This window comes from Centropristis striata, chromosome 2 (genome assembly GCF_030273125.1).
Source record: "Centropristis striata isolate RG_2023a ecotype Rhode Island chromosome 2, C.striata_1.0, whole genome shotgun sequence".
NCBI classification, from domain to species: domain Eukaryota; kingdom Metazoa; phylum Chordata; class Actinopteri; order Perciformes; family Serranidae; genus Centropristis; species Centropristis striata.
This window is the reverse complement of record NC_081518.1, coordinates 260,985-288,179: the sequence shown is the minus strand read 5'-3', so window position 1 is coordinate 288,179 and position 27,195 is coordinate 260,985. Positions and strand designations below refer to the sequence as shown.

General features: G+C 39.4%; 2 protein-coding genes across 3 annotated transcripts in view; one reads left to right on the top strand and one right to left on the bottom strand.

Moving 5' to 3' along the window:
* mindy2 (MINDY lysine 48 deubiquitinase 2) overlaps positions 1 to 10,418 on the bottom strand; it is a 31,661-nt gene extending 21,243 nt beyond the window's left edge. For both annotated transcript variants that reach the window (XM_059352225.1, XM_059352218.1), the window contains exons 1-3: positions 9,129 to 10,418; positions 6,629 to 6,686; positions 1,206 to 1,270 (exon numbers count right to left, since the gene is read on the bottom strand). In XM_059352225.1, the coding sequence (XP_059208208.1) occupies positions 1,206 to 1,270; positions 6,629 to 6,686; positions 9,129 to 10,379 (1,374 nt within the window). In that variant the 5' untranslated portion in view covers positions 10,380 to 10,418. The remainder of the gene's footprint in view (positions 1 to 1,205; positions 1,271 to 6,628; positions 6,687 to 9,128) is intronic.
* Positions 10,419 to 14,321: 3,903 nt separating this feature from the next.
* adam10a (ADAM metallopeptidase domain 10a) overlaps positions 14,322 to 27,195 on the top strand; it is a 58,248-nt gene continuing 45,374 nt past the window's right edge. The window contains exon 1 of the mRNA XM_059352889.1: positions 14,322 to 14,453. Within this exon, the coding sequence (XP_059208872.1) occupies positions 14,402 to 14,453 (52 nt within the window). The 5' untranslated portion in view covers positions 14,322 to 14,401. The remainder of the gene's footprint in view (positions 14,454 to 27,195) is intronic.

Genomic DNA, 27,195 nt, shown 5'->3' with positions numbered 1-27,195 from the left:
TAGAGGACACTAGAAGACACTAGAGGACACTAGAGGACACTAGAAGACACTAGAGGACACTAGAGGACACTAGAAGACACTAGAGGACACTAGAGGACACTAGAAGACACTAGAGGACACTAGAAGACACTAGAAGACACTAGAGGACACTAGAGGACACTAGAAGACACTAGAGGACACTAGAAGACACTAGAGGAGCTTCACAGGTCTCAGTGGACACTAGTCATAGTCGTATCGGTGACTTAACAAACGCCTCGTCACTTCCTGATTAACAAATCTACTATATATCTGCCCTGAGGGACACAGAACAGCATGAAACCTCAACAATCTCCAACCAAAATACCAGCAAACCTCCCTGACCGCTCTGTCTCTGACACACAACACAGCTGTTAAATAAATAAATAAATAAACAAATACACCGTGGTGGAAATATATCAATAAACAGCTGAGATATTCTGGGATATTCTGGGATATTCTGATATATTCTGATATATTCTGAGATATTCTGAGATATTCTGAGATATTCTGATATATTCTGAGATATTCTGAGATATTCTGGGATATTCTGAGATATTCTGAGACATTCTGAGATATTCTGAGATATTCTGGGATATTCTGAGATATTCTGAGATATTCTGAGATATTCTGAGATATTCTGGGATATTCTGAGATATTCTGGGATATTCTGAGATATTCTGAGATATTCTGAGATATTCTGAGACATTCTGAGATATTCTGAGACATTCTGAGACATTCTGAGATATTCTGGGATATTCTGAGATATTCTGAGATATTCTGAGATATTCTGAGATATTCTGAGACATTCTGAGATATTCTGAGACATTCTGAGATATTCTGAGATATTCTGGGATATTCTGAGATATTCTGAGATATTCTGGGATATTCTGAGATATTCTGGGATATTCTGAGATATTCTGAGATATTCTGGGATATTCTGAGATATTCTGGGATATTCTGAGATATTCTGAGATATTCTGAGATATTGGATGAGAGAAGGTGAGAGCTGATGTTCATCTTGGACTCTTCTATGTTCCAACAGAGAGAGTTAATCCCTAAAGCTCTGAGCTCCGTAACACCACCAACAGTCAGCAGATTACTAATGAACACACATTAGCAGAAACACTAAACAGTGTTTAATCAGAACATTAATAATAAGACAATCAGTAAATAATAATCAGTCTTACCTGCTCGTAGTTGAGCCGCTGAGCCTCTGAGATCTCTTTGGGCTTCGTCTCCAGGATGTAGTCTCCTGCAGACGGACACATGTTGAGTTATATCACAGAGACTGATCACTAGAGCTAAAACAAGTATTCATTTATCAAACAATAATCGATTATTAAATTAATCATCAACTATTTTGATAATCTAATAATTGGTTTGAGCAGTTTTTTTTAAAGACAATAAGTCCAAATTTTCTGATTTCAGCTTCTTCAATGTGAATATTTCTGGTTTCTTTGTTCCTTTATGACAATAAACTGAATATCTCTTTGGTTTGTGGACAAAACAAGAGATTTGAGGACAAAATCTTGTGGTTTGAAACACTCATTGATACTTTAGACATTTTATTCACCAAACAACTGATCGATGAATCGTTTAAATTCATCCATAATGAAATAATGGTTCATCACTCGTACCTTAACGGTTTATAGAAGCTGACAGATGTTTAACCCTTAATAGGGCACTCATTGAAATATTGAAATACTTGCAAATTCCAATTTCAACCCTAGAGAATATTGGAGGATATTACATACTTCCAGAATGTGGAATGTGTAAAAAAATACATACAGAGAAAAAAGTTTACGAGATTAAAGTGGTGAATCTGTTCCAATTTCTGACTCCAAGAAATGTCTCATTTTCAGACCTCCAGGTCTTTAAAACGACCGTTCCTCCTTCTAGTCAGGAGGCGGAGCTAAATAAAGGGACACGCCCCACTAAAGCTACACATGTTCTCCACATGTTCTCTATCAACAGAAGTTTATATTTCTGATACGAGCCACTTCATCAAGATGGTGGATCAGAGATGGCTCCCATATAAAATCTATGAGAACCAATATATCTTCCAAGCCACTCAGAAGGTCAATGTTGGTGTCAAAATCTACATTTTCTGAGTCAAAGAATCATTTAAAGCTGTTGAGAATATCACTAGATGATTAACTGATCCAATAGATATGTTCATTTTGTATTTACCTCATTTCCAGCTCATTAATATAGGTCGTTAATATAATACGGTGCATATATTCTGAAAAATGAAAAACATGCATAAATTGAATTGAACTTTATGAGCTTCACTCGTATTATTTGTTACATTTCCAACCACAAAGATGTGATCAGTTCCTGATGAGCACCTTCACCACACACACTCTACCTTCACTCATTAGTATTATTATTATTATTATTATTATTATTATTTCTTCTTCCTCATATGGTTTGCCTCGTGTTGGTGCTTCCTTTCTAGTGGTCAGAATAAACTCTTATTAATAATAAACTCTTAGTCTGTTATTGATACTGAGAAACCTCTTGGTAGAATTATTTTAGGGTTAGGTTTTTTTTCCATATATGCTATATGTATATAAGTTATATATGCATACCTGCCTATTATACTTTGCCTTTCTCTTGAATTGTTTATTGGTTTATACCAGTTTAGTCCCAGACGTTTTCAGAAATATTTCCAGTATGGCTGAGATTTAATTGCAAGGGAAGTCACGCAAATATCTTCTTCTTGTTGCTGTTAAAGTTTTATTGCGGCCCTTAATTTTAAAACTCTTGTGTCAGTGTTTTTCTTCTCAGAATCATTAATTTATTAGCAGCAGCAGCAGCAGCAGAGGATCTGTCAACACTTCTTCTTCTATTATTATAGTATCAGTCAGAGGAATCATCCACCTCCGTCATCAGACTTTAACTAAAAACACACGCAGAATAAAACTCTCTCATGTTTCCTGCTGAGTCGAGGAGATCCAGAGGAGGAAAAGACTCTCCAGATGTTTTCTTATAATTTGTGACATTTGTAATTTAACTTCTTCATTATTGTAGAAAAGTCAAAATGAACTTTACAAGGTGTTTGGATCCAAAGTTATTATAGTTAACGAATACTAACGAAATAACCAAACCTAGAATTGAAAAAACATTTTCGTTAACTGAAATAAAAATAAAAACTAGAGTTTTTAAAAAAAAACAACAACTGAAACTGTATTTTGTGGTTCCAAAACTAACTAAAATTATAGTGAAAATGTCCTTCGTTTTCATCTTTGTCAACTTTTTTCCTCCGTAAACCTTTTTGGTTGATATGAAATCTATTTCATCTATCTGGTTTTATGACTTAATAAACTTATTGGGGCTGAGATGGATCAGACAAAGGAAATAAAGGAAACATTTATTGTGACCTTATTGAATCTGGACCCAACAAATACCCCATTACAAAAAAACTACAACTAATAAAAACTAGACTACAACTAATAAAAACTAAACTAAAACTAATAAAAACTAAACTAAAATTAATTTAAAAAATTAACTAAAACTAATAAAAACTAAACTAAAACTAATAAAAAATAAACTACAACTAATAAAAACTAAACTACAACTAATAAAAACTAAACTACAACTAATAAAAACTAAACTAAAATTAATTAAAAAAATTAACTAAAACTAATAAAAACTAAACTAAAACTAATCATTTTCCAACAAATAAAAACTTATTAAAACTAGTAAACGCACTCTAAAAACTCATTAAAACTGACTGGATTTGAAAACAAAAAAATCACAACTAAATTAAAACTACAACTAATAAAAACTAAATTATTATATTATAACCGTAAACAGGCTGGTTGTAGTTTTTAACCTCCTGCTGCCAGATGGAGATATTCTCCAGCAGGCGGCCAGCCGACTGGTTTCACTCTCATTACAGGAGAGAAACCCCCTCACTGCTCCAGGCTCTGGACCTGGCAACACTTAAACCTGGACCTGGACCTGGAACCTTAAACCTGGACCTGGACCTGAACCTGGACCCTTAAACCTGGACCTGGACCTGGACCCTTAAACCTAGACCTGGACCTGGACCCTTAAACCTGGACCTGGACCTGGACCCTTAAACCTGGACCTGGACCCTTAAACCTGGACCTGAGAGCCTCCGAGTGTTGGACTGGGCTCATTATCACCTCAGTGTTTGTGTCTATTGTCTCTGTTGTGTGTTAGCTGAAGTGATCCAGCAGCTGATTCACTCTGTGTGTAGTAATTACACACACACACACACACACACACACACACACACACACACACACACAAACACACACACACACACACACACACACACACACACACACACACAGTGACCACGGAGGAGGATTTCAAAACACAAATTAAATCTGTAAACTGTGTTTAGTTAGTTTTAATTGTTGGTTTTACAGGTGAAAGCTGATGACCTGAAGCTGTTTTGTTGTGTTTTTGTCTGTTTGTCAGCAGGATTTCAGACAAACTGCTGCTCTGATTCCCATCAGACTTGGTGGAAGGAAGCACCACGAGCCAAGAGAGAACCTGTTAAACTTAGGATCAGATCTAAATCACGGGGCGGCTGCTCCAGTTATTCTTCTCTTGTGTTAACACAGTGAGATATAATATATATATATATATATATATATATATAATTTATATATATATATATATATAAGGAACCCTCCCACTGCCCTGCTAGTCTGTTGTTGTTGTTTATTCTGCACAGAGAGATGAATGATGATGCTGACTTATTCCTAAAGTTATCCAAAGTATTTAGAATACATGACTTAATGTGAGTACTCTAATAGAATAAGATATAAATGAGATTTCTTCAGTGATCTGTGGTCACCGCTGGAATGAAAACCGTCATATTCCTTCATCATTTAACTAAAGACACGAGAGCATGTCTGAGCCACGGAAACAAACCAAACTCTTCTTCTTCAATCAGAAGAAGAGTTCCTGTAGCGCTGAGAGGAGGATCCTGTTGGTCAGACCTGAGGGGAGAGGACCAGACCCTCTACAGACCCCGGGCCTATAACCAGACCCTCTACAGACCCCGGGCCTGTAACCAGACCCTCTACAGACCCCGGGCCTGTAACCAGACCCTCTACAGACCCCGGGCCTGTAACCAGACCCTCTACAGACCCCGGGCCTGTAACCAGACCCTCTACAGACCCCGGGCCAGTAACCAGACCCTCTACAGACCCCGGGCCTGTAACCAGACCTTCTACAGACCCCGGGCCTGTAACCAGACCCTCTACAGACCCCGGGCCTGTAACCAGACCCTCTACTCTGATCTCCTCCAGTCATCTAGTTATGAAGCCAGAGAACGTTAGCTCTGGTTTCCCTTTGCAACAGATCCCATCAGGGGGATTCCCCTCTGCTGCTCTCTCCTTCCTCTGTTGACTCTGGGAGATATATCTATATCTATATCTATAAATATCTGACCTTAACTATGCATCCGGTAACATCTGAGAGGACGTGAAACACAAGAATGTTTACGAGCCTGTTGAAACTCATGAGCAGCTCTCTCACACTGTAAAAAATAATAATAATAATAATAAAAACAGATAAAACAGTAAATCTGCTGCATGGACAGATAATTTACCTTGACAAGGTTTATTAAATTAAGATGATTCATTTCTTTGCGTCCTACGCCCAAACTATAACTCTGACAGCTTTACCAGAGGATTGTGAGGGAGAAGACTAATTTTCCTACGTTTCTATGTAAAAATTATTTCTGTAGAGTGGAATTTGCGGCCTGGAGCGCAGTTTTCAAATTTATTTTTTGACAGTTTTTTCTCTCCCTCTACACTCTGGTGATGATGTCACACACTGTGACACGAACATTCCGTGCAATACACACCCATTATAATCTCAGAATTTCTCCAAAAATGATCATGGTCATTGAACAGGGATTGATAAAAAACTATATGACCTATCGAAACGTGGATTAATACACCGATACACAAGACTTGTGTCTACTGTTTAAAGTTTAAATGGAGTCTCTAGGTGAAATTATGCCGGAGAAGTAGACGTTTAAAAATCTCCAATTATTGTTCTTTTTCACTCATTTTTCTTTAGCTATCGCTATAGGGACCAGTATGGACCAGTATGGACCAGTACGGACCAGTATGGACCAGTACGGACCAGTATGGACCAGTATGGACCAGTATGGACCAGTATGGACCAGTATGGACCAGTATGGACCAGTGTTCGGGGCGATCGCCCCGTGGCCCTAATTATTTTTTTCTTACCAAGTTAAAAAAACTTTAAATTTAGAAGTGTTAGATCATTTACCTGGTTTTAAGAGTTAATTTATTATTTTAAGTGTTCAACATGCTTATTTCTAGATTTAATAATCTTAATGTAATAAATCTTGTCAAGGTAAATTATCTGTCCATGCAGCAGATTTACTGTTTTATCTGGTTTTAGACCTTTTCACAGTGTAAAGCAGGCCAACGTATCAGTCCTGATGATATCCAGTGAAAGCCACCAAACAGGTTGATGTTGGTGTAAAAAGCAGAAGATGCCTGATGTTCCCCTTTGATCGGTGATCAGTGATCAGTGATCAGTGATCAGTGATCAGTGGCATCAAGCTGCTGTTGTGTTTAAAACTCACCCAGATACTCCATCAGCTGCTCCGCAGTGATGATCTCCATCATAGGAGGCATCTTCACCTGCAGACACACACATCAGCACTTATTCATCAAACAAACCACTAAAACGTAATAACTTAAGACTTAACGCTGGACTGAAGTTCTCCAGTTTCAGTGATGTCACAAAGTCTCCGTTTCCATGGTGATGGTCTGAACAGAAGACCTAAAGTGGCGTCTCGTCTTCTCTTTTTATTCTGGTTTATTGAGTGTTTCCAGGAGTAAATCTGCTGATACGGTGATCTAAAGTGTGTGAATGTGATTGTATGCAGCCAGGCGGCATCACTTAAAGCCATAAGAGCATCTTTGGACATGTGGAAGTTTTCATCAGCTACTCCTTCCACAAAGTTCTCCTCCATCACTAGATCTCCCAGGTCTCGTTCACAGCCGTCTGGCTCCTCCCACCAATCGCTGCATCCAGAATGTGATGGAGGTAATTCCAGATCCTTCTCTGTTCACTAATACTATCTGTACATATCCTGGACATTTGGTGGAAAGACTCCTGTAAGTTTATTAGAGCTGCCAGAGCAGCTTGAAGGTCCCACCATGGAAATAATCCCACGTTTCTTTATTTCCTGTCCTGGAGCATGTATGTGACGTAAACACATACGTGACGTGAGCAGATCAGATCAGAGTTTTGTGTCTTGTCAGTGTAGACGACACGCTACGGAGGAGAGGATCTAAGTTTACACTCTGGAGGCACATTTTAACGTTTTTAAGACCAAAAACACCGTCACCGTCTAAACCAAAGGCACTTCACATTAAATATTTAGTGGTTTTTACCCGCAGCGTCCTGGTGTAAACGGGGCCGAGGTCACATATTCACCAAACTTTAGACTCGTCAAATAAAAAACAGACTTTAACTCCGATGACTCCAGTTGGACTTTTCAGTAGAAAAAGTGACTCCTGAATCAGTGAAGTTCCCTTTAATTCCTTCGTCAAGGCAACACTGAAGTCCTCCAGATTCTCTTTGTTTGAAACAAATGAATAAAACCATGTAATAATTTTACTCTCTTGTCTAAATGTCGTTTCATTAGTCTGGCTCCATCTCCTCATAAAAGATCACGTTTCCTCTCAGAAATAAATAAATAAATAAATAAATAAATAAACACCTTTCTGAATATCTGGCAGCAGCAGCTGACTGACATGGACACCTTGATAATTCCTTCATCAGATTTAAAGGAAAATATTACTAGAACTGATTCACAATCATCAGGATTCTTTATTTTGCCTTATTTATTTATTATTTATTTATTATTGATTAGGGCCCGAGCACTAACAGTGTGTTGATCCGTTTATTATTATAACGACAAATAAATCATGTTTTTGAGGCTTTATCATTTTCAGAAGCTCACCAAACTTTGGACAAACTTCAATCCGGTTGTAAATTTACATATTTCATTGGTTTCAGCAATGGGCGTGGCTAAATGACCTACTAGCGCCCCCTAGAAATCAGCCCCTAAAACAGGCTTGTCGTAGAGACACGACATTTGGTCCATCCATGTCTCATGGGAAGACGAATCAAAAAGTCTCAAGAAGCCACACCCAAAACCGAACAGGAAGTCGGCCATCTTGGATCGAAAATGGCGTTTTAGACGTTTTTCGCCATTTCCACTCCGCATACTTTAACAAACTCCTCCTACAGATTTAATCCGATCGACTTGGGACTTGGTCAGCACCATCACAAGGCCTTTGACATCAACAGTTATTAAAAGCTTTGCAGACCGTCACACTATGTGGGCGTGGCATGGCGGCAAAATATGGCGTTTTGGCATAAAACAGGAGACTGTATAACTTGACCATACATTGTCCAATCTGACTCAGACTTGTCCTGATGATGATGGTTTATCACTGAACAGTTCTACATAACAATATTTCATAAAGCCCCGCCCCCTTTAAATGTTTATGTTAACCATTAGAAAATGGGAATTGGAACAGATTTCTCATTGTAAATACTAGGGCGATATAAAAAATATATCGATATATTTTTTATTTGATATGGAATTAGACCATATCAAATATATCGATATAGTTCAATTATTTTTCTTTCTTTCTATATAAATGCTGCCCTTACTAGGGTTTGTCATATTTAGTTATTTTGTAATGTTCCTTATTCTTTTCTCATATAAATATAAATATTTCAAAAGATTGGCTATTTTATTTCATAGGCTATTTTTATTTAAGATATTTTTTATTTAAATGTCACTTTATGGAGCTTTGATTTAAAAAGGTTCTCCTGTTGTTCTACAGTATTTATGTTTTAAATAAACGGTTTCAATAAAACTACTTGTGATGTCAGATTGACTTTGACTGAACATTTGCTCTCACTTTGAGACAAAAATATCAGGATATCGTATATAAATATTCAGCCTGAATGTATCAGATATGACTTCTGTCCCATATCGCCCAGCTCCAGTAAATAATAAAGTAAATGTCTCAGGTTCCTGCTGGTGTTTGTGTTTTTACCTTCCAGGCGAGCAGCAGAACGTTCATGATGGCGAGCAGCGGGCACGGCCCGTTCTCGTTCTGCGTGATGATCGGCGTGTTCTCCTCCCGCCACTTCATCCACTTGATGTGGTAGATGGACTGGCCCGCCGCCCGGTCTTTAGCAGTCTTGGTCCCATCAGGTCCGTACTCCCCCTGCAGGGCCAGACCCGGGTCCTCCAGACCCCCCCGGTCCTCCAGAACCCCCTGGTCCTCAAGACCCTCGCTGTTCAGGTCTGAGCTGGGGCAGGAGTTCAGGTTGGAGAAGGACTCTAGTGAGTCGATGCTCCGGGACTCTCCACCAGGGCTGCTGGGGTCCGGGTCCCCGGGGCTGGGGTCCGGGGCCCCGGGGCTGGGGTCCGGGGCCCCGGGGCTGGGGTCCGGGTCGCTCCCACTGGGTACTCCTTCCGTTAAGGTTCGATCCCCGGACTGACCCGGTCTGACGTCTGCATGGTCCGGACACAGACGGGTCGGTTTGGAGAATTTTGCGGGTTCACTTTCCCCACAAGAAGCCGGACCCTCTGGACCCCCTGGACCCTGAGCCCCCCGAACGTCTGGACCCTGAGTCCCCCGAACATCTGGACCCTGAGTCCCCCTCACATCTGGACCCTGAGCCCCCCTCACATCTGGACCCTGAGTCCCCCTCACATCTGGACCCTGAGTCCCCCTCACATCTGGACCCTGAGTCCCCCTCACATCTGGACCCTGAGCCCCCCTCACATCTGGACCCTGAGTCCCCCGAACATCTGGACCCTGAGCCCCCCTTAGATCTGGACCCAGCTGGGGGTCTGAGTCCTGGTTGTTTACTAACTTTGGGGCCCCTCCCTCTCTATCTCCTGCAGCCAGCACCGAGTCCTGGTGCCCCGTCCCGTTACTGATCTGCTCCCCGGACCGGGACCGGGACCGGGACCCGGAGCCGCTGGGCTCCTTCTGGTCCTCCTGCAGCGGGAGGACCGGGGGGACCTCCTGGTTGAGGTGCGACCCCCCAGCAGAGGGTCTGAGGTGATCCGGACCACTAGTGGAGCTGTTATTACTGAGCGGAGCCTCTCTAGTCTCTCTAGTCTCTCGAGTCTCTCGAGTCTTTCGGGTCTCGGCGGCTCCCTTCAGCCCGCCGCCAGTGATCCGGTCCTCGGTGTGTCCGGTCCCCCCAGGGGAGTCTCCGGGGTCTGCGGGCACCGGGAGGCCCGCGGAGCTCCGGTCCGGGTCCCGGTGCAGGTTTGCATTAGTCTCCATGGTGGTGCAGCCTCGACAGATTTTATCTCCGCAGCTTCAGCCCCGACGCCGCCATGACGACTCTCACGGTGACGTCATCATAGGGAGGAGGGGGGGCGGTGCGTTCAGGGCGGCTCGTTTATCTCAGTAACACAGTTGATTACAAAGCTACGGAAGAGGATGAGGGACACACGCGAAAAATATTTGAGTTTGACTGTAAAATGAAAATAACTAGTAACAGTTCAACCGTTGAGCCTGTCTTTGTTGTATATATTGTTCCTAATTTTATATTTTTCTTCTTAATATTTAAAGTGTATTATAATGTTTATAATGTTTTTTGATGAAGCTGTTGATTTTTTGTGATTTTAAAGTGTCAGCCTCTGAATCATGTCCCACTATTCAGTCTGAAACAGAGGTGGAAGAAGTAATCAGATTACTTTACTGCAGTAAAAGTACTAATACACACTGTGAAATAACTCCACTACAATAAAAGTCCTGCATTCAAAACTTACTGAAGTAAAAAAGTATCAGCATCAAAATGTACTTAAAGTATCAAAAGTAAAAGTACTCGTTATGCAGAATGGACTAAAAATATTATTGGATTATTATTATTATTATTATTGATGCATTTTATGCAAGCAGTGTTTTAATCTTCTCAAGGGTTAATTTATCTGTCAGATAAATGTAGTGGAGTAAAAAGTTCAATATTTGCCTCTAAATGTAGTGGAGTAGAAGTATAAAGTTACATAAAATGGAAATACTCAAGTAAAGTACAAGAACCTCAAAATTGTACTTAAGTACAGTACTTGAGTAAATGTACTTCAGTACTTTCCTTCTTCTGCTCTCAGCAAAGTGGCACCAAAAACAGAACAAACCGCTGACAGATGCCCACTTTCACGAGGACTCCTGAATGCAACACAACCCGCCGTGCCCGTGATCATCTTGCGTACGCGTGCACGCACATTGGTGAGACCATGCGAAATCTCGCGATAGCAATAGCTCGAACTGCTCATAGACCTCTATGGTACTACTGTCTGATAAACAGATAAACAGTTATGAAATAAAATTATATATATATATATATATATATATATATATATATATATATATATATATATATATATATATATATATATATATATATATATATATATGTGTATATATATATTCTTTTTATTATTATTATTTTATTTCATAATTTTATGTATTTTTCAATCATCTGTATTGATTTGAAAACTTCAATTATATAATAATAACAACAATAATAATAATAATAATAATAATAATATGCAGGAAGAAAAAAGCAATATACAAGGTACAATATAACAAAATATACATACATATACAGCAAGTAAAGATTAAAAGTGTGAGTTTGAACTACATTCATGATTTGTAGACACAAATATTAATCATTTCTTCATTTGGGTGTAAAAACCATGTTAACCAGGTGTGATCCATAGATATCTATGAGAAAGGCTGTGTTTCTATATAAATACATGGTGTGATCCACATGCAGTGAGTGTTTCCAGCCACTAGGTGGCGTCAGTGACTAGACAGAGGAGGAAGAGGAGCTCCTTCACTGATGAAGCTTCATAAACTGCTTTTATGATCAGAAACATTCTTTACAACACTGAAGAAAACATGAGAAGTTTATTCACTATAAAATAATTCATTTATTTTACCCCATCATTACCCCATATTATATTATATTATATTATATTATATTATATTATATTATATTATATTATATTATATTATATATTATGTTATGTATGTATGTATGCACAGGCTAAATATATGACACGTTGCTATGTTATTATTATTATTATTATTATTATTATTATTATTACTACTATTATTATTATTATGATTATTATTATTACTATTATAATTATTATTATTGTTATTATTACTACTACTATTATGATTATGATTATTAGTACTATTATTACTATTATTATTATTATTATTATTATTATTAATAATAATAATAATTATTCATATCTATCTATCTATCTATCTATCTATCTATCTATCTATCTATAAATGTAAATGTATATATTAGCCAAAACACTTTTTCTTAAAGTTTAATACATTACTCCACTGTAAAATACTCACTGTGTTTCTTTTTCTCACTGTTAAATGTTCTAAACACCATATCTCTAACAGAAATATACTGTAATATTTAATGGTAAAATCTCTAATTTATGCAGCATTTATAAAGTATTTTCTTGTCAATTATATGTCAGAACAGCGTTTCTTTTGATAAAATGACAATCTTAAACGTGAAATCAACAGTGCTAATATCTTTTTACTGTAATGTTAGAAAAAGTTGCACCGTATGTTCTGGCAACCACAGCTGCTGTTTTTTTTATTTTTATTTTTTTTATATTTTTACAGTGAAGGCCTGTTAAATATCTTAATGGCCGTTTTGTTCGTTAAATAGATAATTAAATAGTTTCATATGTTGCTCAAAACAAGAATATTGGGTCTCCACATGTTATACATTTTAAACTATTTTACATTTTTACAACCTCTTCTGTCTTTTTGCTGTCATGTCTGAATTTAAATGAATATTTTCCCTGTTTGAATAACACTAAACTACACCTCTGTCTAATAAACACTAATAATATATAATAATAATACTAATGTGTCTAATAAACACAATCATCACTAGAAGAGGGAACAACTCAAAAATATCTTTTATGTAAAATAACACAGTTATAATGACGTTATGCCCCAAAAGAAAAATGCACAAGTTGAATTTCTCTGATAATTAAAAAAATGGAATAAAATAGGATTTATATACACTTTACAATAATTTATTCTTGTGCTTTTTATTATTTATTTATTTATAATTACTTTTACACCTTCTTACTTTCTTTTTCTCCCATTTTGGCTGTTATTTAGGCAATTTTATTGATGATTTGACATTTAAAAAAACAAAACATGATTTGATTTGATTTTCGTTTTAAGATACAAACACACTAAAGTCTTTTTGAATCATCAGGCTCAGAGGGAGATATATTTTATTTAAAACATGATTTGATTGTTTGTTTTCTAGTTATAATAACAAAAATTAAAATCAAAACATCACCAAGCAGCCAGCACACTTCAGACCCTGAGACTCTTACTTTGAAGGGGAGCAGTCTCTGTTTCCGACCCTGGACTTCCTGTTTCAGTTTTCAGTATAAGACTCAGATAATCAAACAAACTCACGTTTTGGGTGACGAGCTTTTTTTACTCAGAAAACGAGAAAACTAATATGAATATTTTATCCATGTGACTAAGATTTGAAAAGAGGAATAAACTTTATTTACCGACCATTCCCGCTTTTATTTTGTAAATGACAACTTCCGGTCGCAGAATATGAAACAACGGGCGTTTTTTAATTTAAATTGTTGTTATTATAACTAGAAAACGGAAATCAACGGGCTGGCTATAACTTGGTAGTGGATGGGAGGTGGCTATAACCTGGAAGGGACTACACCTTTAAGAGGATGGGGGTGGCTATAACGTGGTAGTGGATGGGAGGTGGCTATAACCTGGAAGGGACTACACCTTTAAGAGGATGGGGGTGGCTATAACTTGGTAGTAGATGGGAGGTGGCTATAACCTGGAAGGGACTACACCTTTAAGAGGATGGGGGTGGCTATAACGTGGTAGTGGATGGGAGGTGGCTATAACCTGGAAGGGACTACACCTTTAAGAGGATGGGGGCTGGCTATAACTTGTAGTGAATAGGAGGTGGCTATAACCTGGAAGGGACTACACCTTTAAGAGGATGGGGGTGGCTATAACTCGGTAGTGGATGGGGGGTGGCTATAACCTGGAAGGGACTACACCTTTAAGAGGATGGGGGCTGGCTATAACTCGGTAGTGGATGGGGGGTGGCTATAACCTGGAAGGGACTACACCTTTAAGAGGATGGGGGTGGCTATAACTTGTAGTGGATGGGGGGTGGCTATAACCTGGAGGAGTCAGTCAGCTGGGTGTCTGCTGGTGGTTTATCTGTAGTTTTGGCTCTAACAGGAAATGCTGAGATGATTTTAGTTAAAGTGATTGTGCTGCTGTTCCTCCTCGGGGACATTACAGGTGAGTTCTGTCGGTTCTCAGGTAAATGAGAGTTTATTAGAGGATCTGACGTTAATCTGATAATCAGTTACAGTAACGTTCACCTGCTAAGCTAACTGTGGCTAATGCTAACGGTGAAGTGTTTGTGTTTGTGTGTGATAATAACATTTGTTTACCAGGTAAACCAGCTCAGTGTGAACCAGATATTAATATAATAATGTGGTGGTGAAACAGGCGGAGCTCTGCTATAATAACGGGCTGTTTCAGGCTGTTTCAGGCTGTTTCCAGGCTGTTTCAGGCTGTTTCCTGGGTTAACTGACTGGTTTCAGCAGCTAGTGTCGCTAGCAGAAACACTAGGAAGTTACTGACTGTTTACTGGAGATTAAACACAATAAAACTACTGAAGATAAATAAACATTACATTTATATAATAACTTACTGCTACTTTCACAATGGTCCCACTCTCATAGTTCATATATTATTATATTATAATATATAAGCTTTAATTTACTGTTGTCAACTTAGGGATCATTTTAACTATTACATATACTTTGATGTGGTTTCATTTATAAAAAATGTAAATGTTTTAAGTTTTTATGTTAATCTGGACCTGTAAAGTAACTAAAGCTGTCAGATAAATGTATAAAGTTCAATATTTGCCTCTAAATGTAGTGAAGTAGAAGTATAAAGTTACATCAAATAGAAATACTCAAGTAAAGTAAATCAAAATTATAGTGAAGTGCAGAACTTAATAAATGTACTTAGTTACATTTCACAGCTGGTTATTAAACGTCTCCTTTTAACCCTTTTATGTCTTTTTTTAGACATTTTGTGCATCTTTTTGTGTAAGTTGTATCCATCTGTAGCTGTTTTTGTCGTCTTTTCATGTATTTTTTGGTGTTTTTTGTTTCTGTGTGGTCGTTTTATGTCTAAATGTTTTTTTTTATGTCAAATCTCAACATGTAAAGTAACTAAAGCTGTCAGATAAATGTAGCGGAGGAAAAAGTATAAAGTATAAATAAAGTATAAAGTTACATTATATGGAAATACTCAAGTAAAGTAAGTTTAAAAAAAAAAAAACGGGCTAGTTTTTGACAGTTTCCTGTTCCAGAAATGTTGACAGGAAATCCATTAAAACAACTAAAGATAGCTTCACACGGAGTTTAACTGATATAACTCATATATATATATATATATATATATATATATATATATATAATGTATGTGTGTGTAGCTTGCAGCTGTCAGGTTATTAATGCAGATATCTGATCTGCTGTAATGTCTGATGGATCTAACATCTGATCCATCTGATGTTTACTGACCTCTAAAGACCCTGAAACCTTTATTACATCAACAGGCGTTGAGCTTCGTTTCCCTTCCTGTTCTCATTATTAGTCAGCTAAAAGTTGATCACTGCTTTGATTAACTCTCTGAACTCCAACAGGCTGTTTCAGGGCGTTTTTTTTTGTTTTGCTTCTTCTTTTTTATTTTATTTTTTTACATTTTACTCACTGTGGCCTTTTCACTGCAACATACAGTCATGGAAAAATGACTAGACCTCCTTGTTTTCTTCAGTTTCTTGTTCATTTTAATGTCTGGTTCTACTAAAGGTTCATTTGTTTGGACAAATATAATGAAAACAACAAAAATATCTGATAAGAGTTTAATTATAGAGCTGGTATCTAGACATTTAACATGGTTTTATTGATCATGATGTTGGTTATTATCAATAAAACCATGTTAAATGTTTATTAATTAAGCCCTTATCAGATATTTTTGTTGTTTTCATTATATTTGTCCAAACAAATGAACCTTTAGTTGAACCAGACATTAAAATGAACAAGAAACAGAATAAAACAAGGAGGTCTAATATTTTTTCCATGACTGTAAAAGTCCTACATCTCTATCAAATTAGCACAATTATGACGGCAAGTGGGAACAATTCAAAAATATATTTTTTACAAAATCACAGTTATAGTGATGTAAAACCCCAAGTTTAATTTCTCAGATACTTATTTTTAAAAGTTGGAATAAAATGCAATTTTTCACTTTGCCCACAACTGTCATAGATTTAAAAAAGTGTCTCCAGCAAGATTATTATAATTAACAAAAGTAACGAAAACTAGAATAGAAAAAACATTTTTGTTAACTGAAATAAAAATAAAAACTAGAGTTGTTTAGTTTAAACCAGGAGTTCTCAACCTTTTTGAGTCGCGACCCCCAGTTTAACATGCATGTTGTCCACAACCCCCACTCACTGAACACAATCTCACACGCACAGTTCAGATCACCCAAAAAAGAAACAAAATGACCTAAAAAGACACAAATTGACCACAAAATGATAAAAAAAGACACAAAATGACCACAAAAGACACAAAATTACCCCAAAAAGAAACAAAATTACCAAAAAAAGACACAAAATGACTAAAAAAAGACACAAAATGACCAAAAAAAGAAACAAAATGACCAAAAAAAGACACAAAATGATCAAAAAAAGACACAAAATTACCAAAAAACACACAAAATGACTAAAAAAAGACATTAAGTGGCCAAAAAGACTAAAACACATTAACACATGAACACTTTAACACAGTGGAGACAGAGCTGACTTCCAAAATGATTTGGCGACCCCCAGAAATCATCTCGCGACCCCAATTGGGGTCCCGACCCCAAGGTTGAGAATAGCTGGTTTAAATGACTTGGTGCTTGTCACAACTCAACCACTTCTAAATAATTAAATCTAGCGTTTAGATATTCCCAACGACAGCATCATAATATCCATAAACCCTGTTTCAGTGTTTCAGTGTTTCAGTGTTTCAGTGTTTCAGTGTTTCAGTGTTTCAGTGTTTTAGTGTTTTAGTGTTTTAGTGTTTCGGTGTTTCGGTGTTTCAGTGTTTCAGTGTTTCAGTGTTTCAGTGTTTTAGTGTTTCAGTGTTTTAGTGTTTTAGTGTTTCGGTGTTTCGGTGTTTCAGTGTTTCAGTGTTTCAGTGTTTCAGTGTTTCAGTGTTTTAGTGTTTCGGTGTTTCGGTGTTTCGGTGTTTTGGTGTTTCGGTGTTTCGGTGTTTCAGTGTTTCAGTGTTTTAGTGTTTCAGGCTCTCTGTGTTTCAGTCGTTATCACAGTTTCTGCTCTGAGTCATCGTGAGTCAAACATGCAGAGAGAAAACTCCACTGTGGGGTAACAAAGTTCTTTGATTCAATCTGGAGATAAGTTACGCTCCACCTAAATGATTAAAATAACAAACTTTATACTGAGGAAACATGATTTACAGATTTCAAAGAGTTTAAGAGACATTTAAAAACAACCTCAGATGACCAAAGTGCTGTACAGTTATTAAAGATACAATACAAATCATACACAAATATAGTTATAAATAAAAAACAATAAAATACTAAAAACAGTAAAATAATAAAGTAGTTATAAAAACTAAAAACAGAGTTAGAGATAAAAAAAAAAGTTTTTAATAATGTTTCAAAGTATAAAACAATAAAACCAAACATCAAAACAAATAGGACACATAGTGTAAAGGAGATTCAGAACAAGATTTAATGCAGCAACTTTTAACCTTTATAACCAATAAAACCTTTTATTACTGAGGGTTTAAAGGATTCAGGACAGCTGCTATAATAAACTAAACATCAAACATCAGAATGTGTTTCTGAAGCCAGAAGAAGATTTCTGTCACACCTTCATATACTTTTATGGTCAAAGGTCACAAAGGTCACTTCATAGTGAAACAAGCTGGATGACTGATAATTAAACGGTTTTATAGTTTAGTGTTGCACCAAATCTCTGTTTTGTTGCAGCATATTGTCTTTAAACTCCCTCTCACTCTCACTAATAATGTTCTTATTAAGCTTAAGTTAAGAAAACCCCTCAGGTCTGTTAGTTTCAGCTTTGTTTCATGATGTTTCCCTGTTTGTCTCTTCAAACACAAACTGTCTTTGTGTTTCCAACCTTCACTGTGAGAGATATGATTGATACTGCAGAGTGCTGCTGCATCATGTTTGCATATTGCTGCCAGATTATCAGCAACCATAGCGAGTTCTCCTGCAGGAGGAGAAGTGAGAAGTTGAGGTGAGAAAGCTTCTCTCCGTCTCTTCTACCTCGTATCTCCAGTCCTTCTCTTCTACCTCGTATCTCCAGTCCTTCTCTTCTACCTCGTATCTCCAGTCCTTCTCTTCTACCTCGTATCTCCAGTCCTTCTCTTCTACCTCGTATCTCCAGTCCGTCTCTTCTACCTCGTATCTCCAGTCCTTCTCTTCTACCTCGTATCTCCAGTCCGTCTCTTCTACCTCGTATCTCCAGTCCTTCTCTTCTACCTCGTATCTCCAGTCCTTCTCTTCTACCTCGTATCTCCAGTCCTTCTCTTCTACCTCGTATCTCCAGTCCTTCTCTTCTACCTCGTATCTCCAGTCCGTCTCTTCTACCTCGTATCTCCAGTCCGTCTCTTCTACCTCGTATCTCCAGTCCGTCTCTTCTACCTCGTATCTCCAGTCCGTCTCTTCTACCTCGTATCTCCAGTCCTTCTCTTCTACCTCGTATCTCCAGTCCTTCTCTTCTACCTCGTATCTCCAGTCCTTCTCTTCTACCTCGTATCTCCAGTCCTTCTCTTCTACCTCGTATCTCCAGTCCGTCTCTTCTACCTCGTATCTCCAGTCCTTCTCTTCTACCTCGTATCTCCAGTCCTTCTCTTCTACCTCGTATCTCCAGTCCTTCTCTTCTACCTCGTATCTCCAGTCCTTCTCTTCTACCTCGTATCTCCAGTCCTTCTCTTCTACCTCGTATCTCCAGTCCGTCTCTTCTACCTCGTATCTCCAGTCCTTCTCTTCTACCTCGTATCTCCAGTCCGTCTCTTCTACCTCGTATCTCCAGTCCGTCTCTTCTACCTCGTATCTCCAGTCCGTCTCTTCTACCTCGTATCTCCAGTCCGTCTCTTCTACCTCGTATCTCCAGTCCGTCTCTTCTACCTCGTATCTCCAGTCCTTCTCTTCTACCTCGTATCTCCAGTCCGTCTCTTCTACCTCGTATCTCCAGTCCTTCTCTTCTACCTCGTATCTCCAGTCCGTCTCTTCTACCTCGTATCTCCAGTCCGTCTCTTCTACCTCGTATCTCCAGTCCGTCTCTTCTACCTCGTATCTCCAGTCCGTCTCTTCTACCTCGTATCTCCAGTCCTTCTCTTCTACCTCGTATCTCCAGTCCTTCTCTTCTACCTCGTATCTCCAGTCCGTCTCTTCTACCTCGTATCTCCAGTCCTTCTCTTCTACCTCGTATCTCCAGTCCTTCTCTTCTACCTCGTATCTCCAGTCCGTCTCTTCTACCTTGTATCTCCAGTCCGTCTCTTCTACCTCGTATCTCCAGTCCGTCTCTTCTACCTCGTATCTCCAGTCCGTCTCTTCTACCTCGTATCTCCAGTCCTTCTACCTCGTATCTCCAGTCCGTCTCTTCTACCTCGTATCTCCAGTCCGTCTCTTCTACCTCGTATCTCCAGTCCGTCTCTTCTACCTCGTATCTCCAGTCCGTCTCTTCTACCTTGTATCTCCAGTCCGTCTCTCTACCTTGTATCTCCAGTCCGTCTCTTCTACCTCGTATCTCCAGTCCTTCTCTTCTACCTCGTATCTCCAGTCCGTCTCTTCTACCTCGTATCTCCAGTCCGTCTCTTCTACCTCGTATCTCCAGTCCGTCTCTTCTACCTTGTATCTCCAGTCCGTCTCTTCTACCTCGTATCTCCAGTCCGTCTCTTCTACCTCGTATCTCCAGTCCGTCTCTCTACCTTGTATCTCCAGTCCGTCTCTTCTACCTCGTATCTCCAGTCCGTCTCTTCTACCTTGTATCTCCAGTCCGTCTCTTCTACCTCGTATCTCCAGTCCGTCTCTTCTACCTCGTATCTCCAGTCCGTCTCTTCTACCTCGTATCTCCAGTCCGTCTCTTCTACCTCGTATCTCCAGTCCGTCTCTTCTACCTCGTATCTCCAGTCCTTCTCTTCTACCTCGTATCTCCAGTCCGTCTCTTCTACCTCGTATCTCCAGTCCTTCTCTTCTACCTCGTATCTCCAGTCCGTCTCTTCTACCTCGTATCTCCAGTCCGTCTCTTCTACCTCGTATCTCCAGTCCGTCTCTTCTACCTCGTATCTCCAGTCCGTCTCTTCCACCTCGTATCTCCAGTCCGTCTCTTCTACCTCGTATCTCCAGTCCGTCTCTTCTACCTCGTATCTCCAGTCCGTCTCTTCTACCTCGTATCTCCAGTCCGTCTCTTCTACCTTGTATCTCCAGTCCGTCTCTTCTACCTCGTATCTCCAGTCCGTCTCTTCCACCTCGTATCTCCAGTCAGAAACAGATTGTTGCTCTGAAACAAAGAGAGAATCACTCTGTTCTCTCCAGAGAAGCTTTGGACTAAAGATTGAACCAATATTTCCTTCATTCCACTAGTGATTCCTCACACTGACCTCAGATGTTTCATCACTGAAAAACTATACACTGCTAAAAGTTGTTTAAAAACCAGATCAAACAGTAAATCTGAGGGCAATTATGTTGCTGCATGGACAGATAATTTACAAGATACATACAACCAGATCAATGATCTAACACTTCTAAATCTAAAGTTTTTTTTTTTTATCTTGGTAAGAACCAAATAATCATCAGGTCACGTTTTAACAGTTAATTTCTTAGTCACAGTCGTCTGTTAATTGTGGTTTCACTTTCATTGTGATATGTTTGGAAGAGATTGATTAATAAGAAATTGAGAAGATAGACACATTATCTGTCAAGCATAAGTCACATTGTCACAATCATTTCATGGAAAGAGGTAAAAAAAAAAGATTTTATTCCAACTTCATGGCCGTTTATCAAGCCATTTTCCATGTTTTTCCCAAAAAACTAAACAAAACCATTATCAAGAAAACCATGGAAAGTGTCTAGAAATGTCTAAGTGTTCAACATGCTTATTTCTAGATTTAATAATCTTAATTTAATAAATCTTGTCAAGGTGAATTATCTGTCCATGCAGCAAGATCATTTACCTCAGATTTACTGTTTTATCTGGTTTTAGACCTTTAGATTTACTGTTTATCTGGTTTTTAAAGACCTTTTTACAGTGTGAGTGGTTTAATGTGGACTGTGAATGTTTCTAAAGGAAGTCAGTGTTTCAGATGAACCTTTATTTATGTATTTATTTATTTATTTAGCTGTTGTTTGGCCTGTAAACACTGTTGGATTGTTGCAGAGACTGTCAGAGTGTTCCTGTCCTCAGACAGGCTGATGGTGCTGTATGAGCCTCAGACAGGCTGATGGTGCTGTATGAGCCTCAGACAGGCTGATGGTGCTGTATGAGCCTCAGACAGGCTGATGGTGCTGTATGAGCCTCAGACAGGCTGATGGTGCTGTATGAGCCTCAGACAGGCTGATGGTGCTGTATGAGCCTCAGACAGGCTGATGGTGCTGTGGTGAGCCTCAGACAGGCTGATGGTGCTGTATGAGCCTCAGACAGGCTGATGGTGCTGTGTGATGGTGCTGTATGAGCCTCAGACAGGCTGATGGTGCTGTATGAGCCTCAGACAGGCTGATGGTGCTGTATGAGCCTCAGACAGGCTGATGGTGCTGTATGAGCCTCAGACAGGCTGATGGTGCTGTATGAGCCTCAGACAGGCTGATGGTGCTGTAGTGAGCCTCAGACAGGCTGATGGTGCTATATGAGCCTCAGACAGGCTGATGGTGCTGTATGAGCCTCAGACAGGCTGATGGTGCTGTATGAGCCTCAGACAGGCTGATGGTGCTGTAGTCAGATCAGTAGTGCTGCAGTCTGTTAGCGTCTCCTCTTCCTGTCAGCGTTTCCTCCGTCAGCTCTTCACTTCTTCACCTCCTGACGCTCCAACAGATGCTCTGAAGCCTTTACCGTAAAAACATCTGACACATTTATTTTCTCACTTTCGTCTCTCTTCCTCTCACGGAGCTCGTTTCTTTCAGCAGAAACGAACTCCTGTAATGTTCACTTTATTTTTAGATCTCTCACAAGTGTTTGATTGTCTGTCAGCAGGATTTATAAAAACTACTCGCTGCATTTTAATTTATGAAACGTAGTGGAATAGTGCTGCATGGGTCAATAGGTAGCCAGCACAGTTAGGAGCAAGTCTAAATAATGGGACAGATAAACAAGTTATTTTCTGTTTTCATTAACCCTCTAAAGTCTCTAAAAGCTCCCAATAATCAGACTTGTTGCCTCCATCAGACTAGAAAACAAAGCAGCGTGGAGCCCTACTGTACATTTACCTCTAAAGTTCTGGCTGTAAACTCCATGAGGCCAGTTTCAGTTTGATGATGATATACCAAGTAAAACTGGAGACAAGCTCAAATAGATTTAGTATCAAATGATAGAACTGGATGGAACCCTCTTATATGGTAGATTTGACACCTTTGGTCACATTTGAAACATTTATTAGTGTTTTGAAAAGTAAAACATTTTATATTGGACTAAAGGACTAAAAAAAGACACAATGACTAAAAAAAGACACAAAATGACTAAGAAGACTAAGAAGAAAAAGACAACAAAAGACACGAAATGACCAAATTGTTCCTCTAAACACACCAGAGCCAAATCAAACAGAGTCCCACTAGAATAAAACCAGAGTTGATGACAGGATCACACACAATCACAAGATCACATTTATGTTGGTTTTTCTTTGTTTCTTTTTGGTTCTAAATGTTGATCCAGTAAGTCAGAATAAAAATCAATTATTATTATCAGGTCATATAGGTGAAAAATATACCAACATGGTATTTAAACATGTTTTAAGGTGAATCCAGGCAGGATGGAAGGAGTCAGACATGGAGGAAACAGAACAAAACTGGTCAGAGTTAACATTGTGAAACAGGGCGTGGCCTCCACTTCTCTTCTACTTCACTGTTTTTTTCTAACTATTTTTAAGCACTCTTGCATTACTGCAACATGAAGACTTAATATGTGGATATAATCTGTTAACCTGGTTACTGTGATGCCTGTTTAGATAATTATTATCCAGGTTTCTGATTATCTGTTGGATTCCTCCACATATTTCTCTCAGTCTCTGTCTCAGTCTGGTGATGAGGTTTCTTTAGGTTTCTCACACTAAGATATGATGTTTACATCCTAAACAAACCAGTTCCTCCACTAGTGTGATGATAAACACTCTGCTGGTGTACCACTAGTAACATTACTCCCATTAGAACAACAACACATTCCCTTTCATTATATATTTTTCTTTTTGAAATGTTTTGACAGAGCAGAAATGTTTCATATCCCAGAAATGTCAGACTGACTGCAGCCTCATTATGTGAGCCAGCGTCTGTTGATAAATCAGCCTAATGCTGCCACATTATTATTATTATTACATATTAATGGAGTTGTCACTTCTCACTGAGGAGGCACATCTGAACTGGCACTGTTTGTTTTTCTACTAAATCAACATATTTCTGATTAATTAAAAATAACAGCTTCGCTCCCTCCACCCAGAGCACGTCTGCTTGTTTTCATGCTCCTTGGTTCTTCAGACCAGTTTTCTGTCTTTATTTTCAGTTTTCTGTCTTTATTTTTGAGTTTTCTGTCTTTATTTTCAGTTTTCTGTCTTTATTTTCATTTCTAAAGAAGAAGCTGATGGTTAGACTTTCTGTTCACTGCATTCATGGACGAGTTTCAACCCGTCCTGCGTTACCACACCCTGTTGGGGAGTTGTGACTCCCACCACATGAAGCCCTACAGGAATGAACAAAGTGTAGAGATAACAGCCAGGATGGAGTAGATACCTTCTCCCTGTTGGCCTGTGGGAGTTCCTCAACTATATCTCTTTTACTATAAGCGAGAGCTGAGAGTCAGTCCCAGAACTTTAAGAGAAACAGTTTAAGCAGAAACATAAACCTCTGTTTGAATCTATTAATAGGATATAAAGTGACGAGGAGTTGACTAGAATGTCTCTGAACAGAACAGATTTCTTTAACACGTTAGTATTTATAAAGTAAACCCCTCAGTAGCAGGTCTGTCACATCATTATGTCGTATGTTAATGAACTTATTTCCAAATGCTTCTTCTGTAGCTAATAACAGAGCATTTCCTTTTATGAGCCCAAACGTCAGACTGATGTTTGGTTATTAGTGTTCTGTGTTGCCTTAGGAATGTAGATTAGCATTTAAATAGCCTCCAGCCAGTGTTCTCACACAATGACGTACAGTAAGAGTGAAACAGAAGCTCAGTCACCTGATGGGCATCATGTGCTCCTCATTTACGCTTTAAACTGACTTTCTTTGTCTTTGTGGAAAGAACAAAGAAAGGGTCAGTGTGAAAGCTGGCAGGATTACCTCAGAGGTCCCATCAATGATCTGAATGAGCCTGTTAAACACAGCGGCTGACCGTTTGTATTGGGCTGTTTCCACTAGCGGACAATAACTGGAATGAGGGTCTCACTCTCCCAAACGCCCCGAATCTGAATACTTTTATCAGGACTTAAGTCCCTGTAGTAGAGCAGGGTCTTTATTCTCCCCTGGAAACAGTCTGGTTACTGATTGGATAGAACACTAAGCAGGAAGTGACGTAGTACTGGACGCCACAACAACACGCAACATTTGTAAAAGCTGGTGAAGCAGTGTTGGCAACCTAGCAACTTTGTTGCTATATTTAGTGACTTTTTAGACCCCCTTAGAGACTATTTTTCAAGAAAGTGACTGGAGACAAATCCAGAGACTCCTTCTTACTCTTCTTAAGGAGCGGCGGGGCCGGAGGCTCTTCTTGATGAGCCGCGGGGTCGGAGGCTCTTCTTAACGAGCTGCGTGGTCGGAGGCTCTTCTTAACGAGCCGCGGGGTCGAAGGCTCTTCTTAACGAGCCACGGGGTCGGAGGCTCTTCTTAACGAGCCACGGGGTCGGAGGCTCTTCTTAACGAGCCACGGGGTCGGAGGCTCTTCTTAAGGAGCCGCGGGGTCGGAGGCTCTTCTTAAGGAGCCGTGGGGCCGGAGGCTCTTCTTAAGGAGCCGCGGGGCCGGACGCTCTTCTTAAGGAGCCGCGGGGCCGGAGGCTCTTCTTAAGGAGCCGCGGGGTCGGAGGCTCTTCTTAACGAGCCACGGGGTCGGAGGCTCTTCTTAAGGAGCCGCGGGGTCGGAGGCTCTTCTTAAGGAGCCGCGGGGTCGGAGGCTCTTCTTAACGAGCTGCGGGTCGAAGGCTCTTCTTAACGAGCCGCGGGGTCGGAGGCTCTTCTTAAGGAGCCGTGGGGCCGGAGGCTCTTCTTAAGGAGCCGCGGGGCCGGAGGCTCTTCTTAAGGAGCCGCGGGGCCGGAGGCTCTTCTTAAGGAGCCGCGGGGTCGGAGGCTCTTCTTAACGAGCCGGCCTCCGGCCCACAGCTCGTTAAGAAGAGCCTCCATTAACAGCAGTTACACTGTAGAAAAATCTGTTTAATATATGGTAAAATACTGGCAGCTATTGTTGTTAGAAGTGGGTTTCCTATTGTAAATTTAAATGTAAATATTAGAAAAAAACCTGTTATTAAGTCCGAATAATCCTGTTTTTCAGGGTAATTGTGTCTTTGTAAAAATATTTTTAAAAATGTATGTAAAATTCAAAAAGTCACGCATGTAAACGGCAATATATTGAGTCCAGAATGTGGATGGTCTTGTAGATGTTGAGGTGCAGTGGATCAAGAAGTGTTTCATGTTTCTGCTCTGATTCTCATAAACGGCCCTGGATGAACCCAGTAAGTTCTGGTTCATTAAGTGGGTCAGGATCCCCGGTGGATACAAAAATGTCCTTTGTTTACATCGCAAGAGCAGAGCATTTGTGCTGCATTCATGTGTAGTCAGAGTAATTGGAAAACTAAGTTTCCCCGATCATATTTCACACCTGATCCGTTTCCTTATGCAACTACTGGAAACCTCTATGAAGTCTCGTTTAAATGCCGCGAGCATTAAAATCCAACACATCTTCATGTTGTTTGTCGTTACGATTTAAACATAAACAAAAGGTGGAACAACGACTTCCCAATTTGGGAATTGGGATAATCCCAGGAGCATGTGAATGCACCGTTGAGCTTGGTGGAGTTTTATTCTGTTTCCTTTACAATAACAGCCAGTATTTTTGTGTAATCCTGCTGAAAAACAGACAAACACAATAACAAACCAAACTGAAAACACAACCTCCTTGGTGGAGGTCAATGGGATTAAAGGGGTTAAAGCACTTTTCATAAAGTAACCTCAAAGTGCTGTAGAAACCAAAAACAAAATAAACAGAAAAATCAGACACGTTAAAATCAGCAGTAGATAAAAAGACACAGATAATAAAGTAGATTAAAGTTAACAGCTAAAGGAGGAAATTAATAATAAAAACATCTAGGGCAGGGGTCTCAAACTCAAATTACCTGGGGGCCGCTGGAGGCAGTATCAAAATGACCCTAAAAAGACACAAAATTACTAAAAAAGACACAATTATTTTAAAAAGACACAAAATTACCAAAACAGTAATTAAAGGGACCTTCCACACACAACACGGTAAAGTGCCATTCATATAAAACTCACATTAAACTTTCATATCAAGGTGAGGGCCACAAAATATCGTCACGAGGGCCACAATTGGCCCGCGGGCCGCCAGTTAGAGCCCCCTGGTCTAGGGACGACCTAAAGACGCCTGATCAAAAAGGTTTGAAGCCTTTTGTTGAAAGTGTCCCAGACTGGAGAGGTGCTAGATGTTCAGAGCTCCTCATGTTCCTCAGCAGATGTTGGACAGATGTTGATGACCTGTGAAGTGTCTCAGGTCAGATTG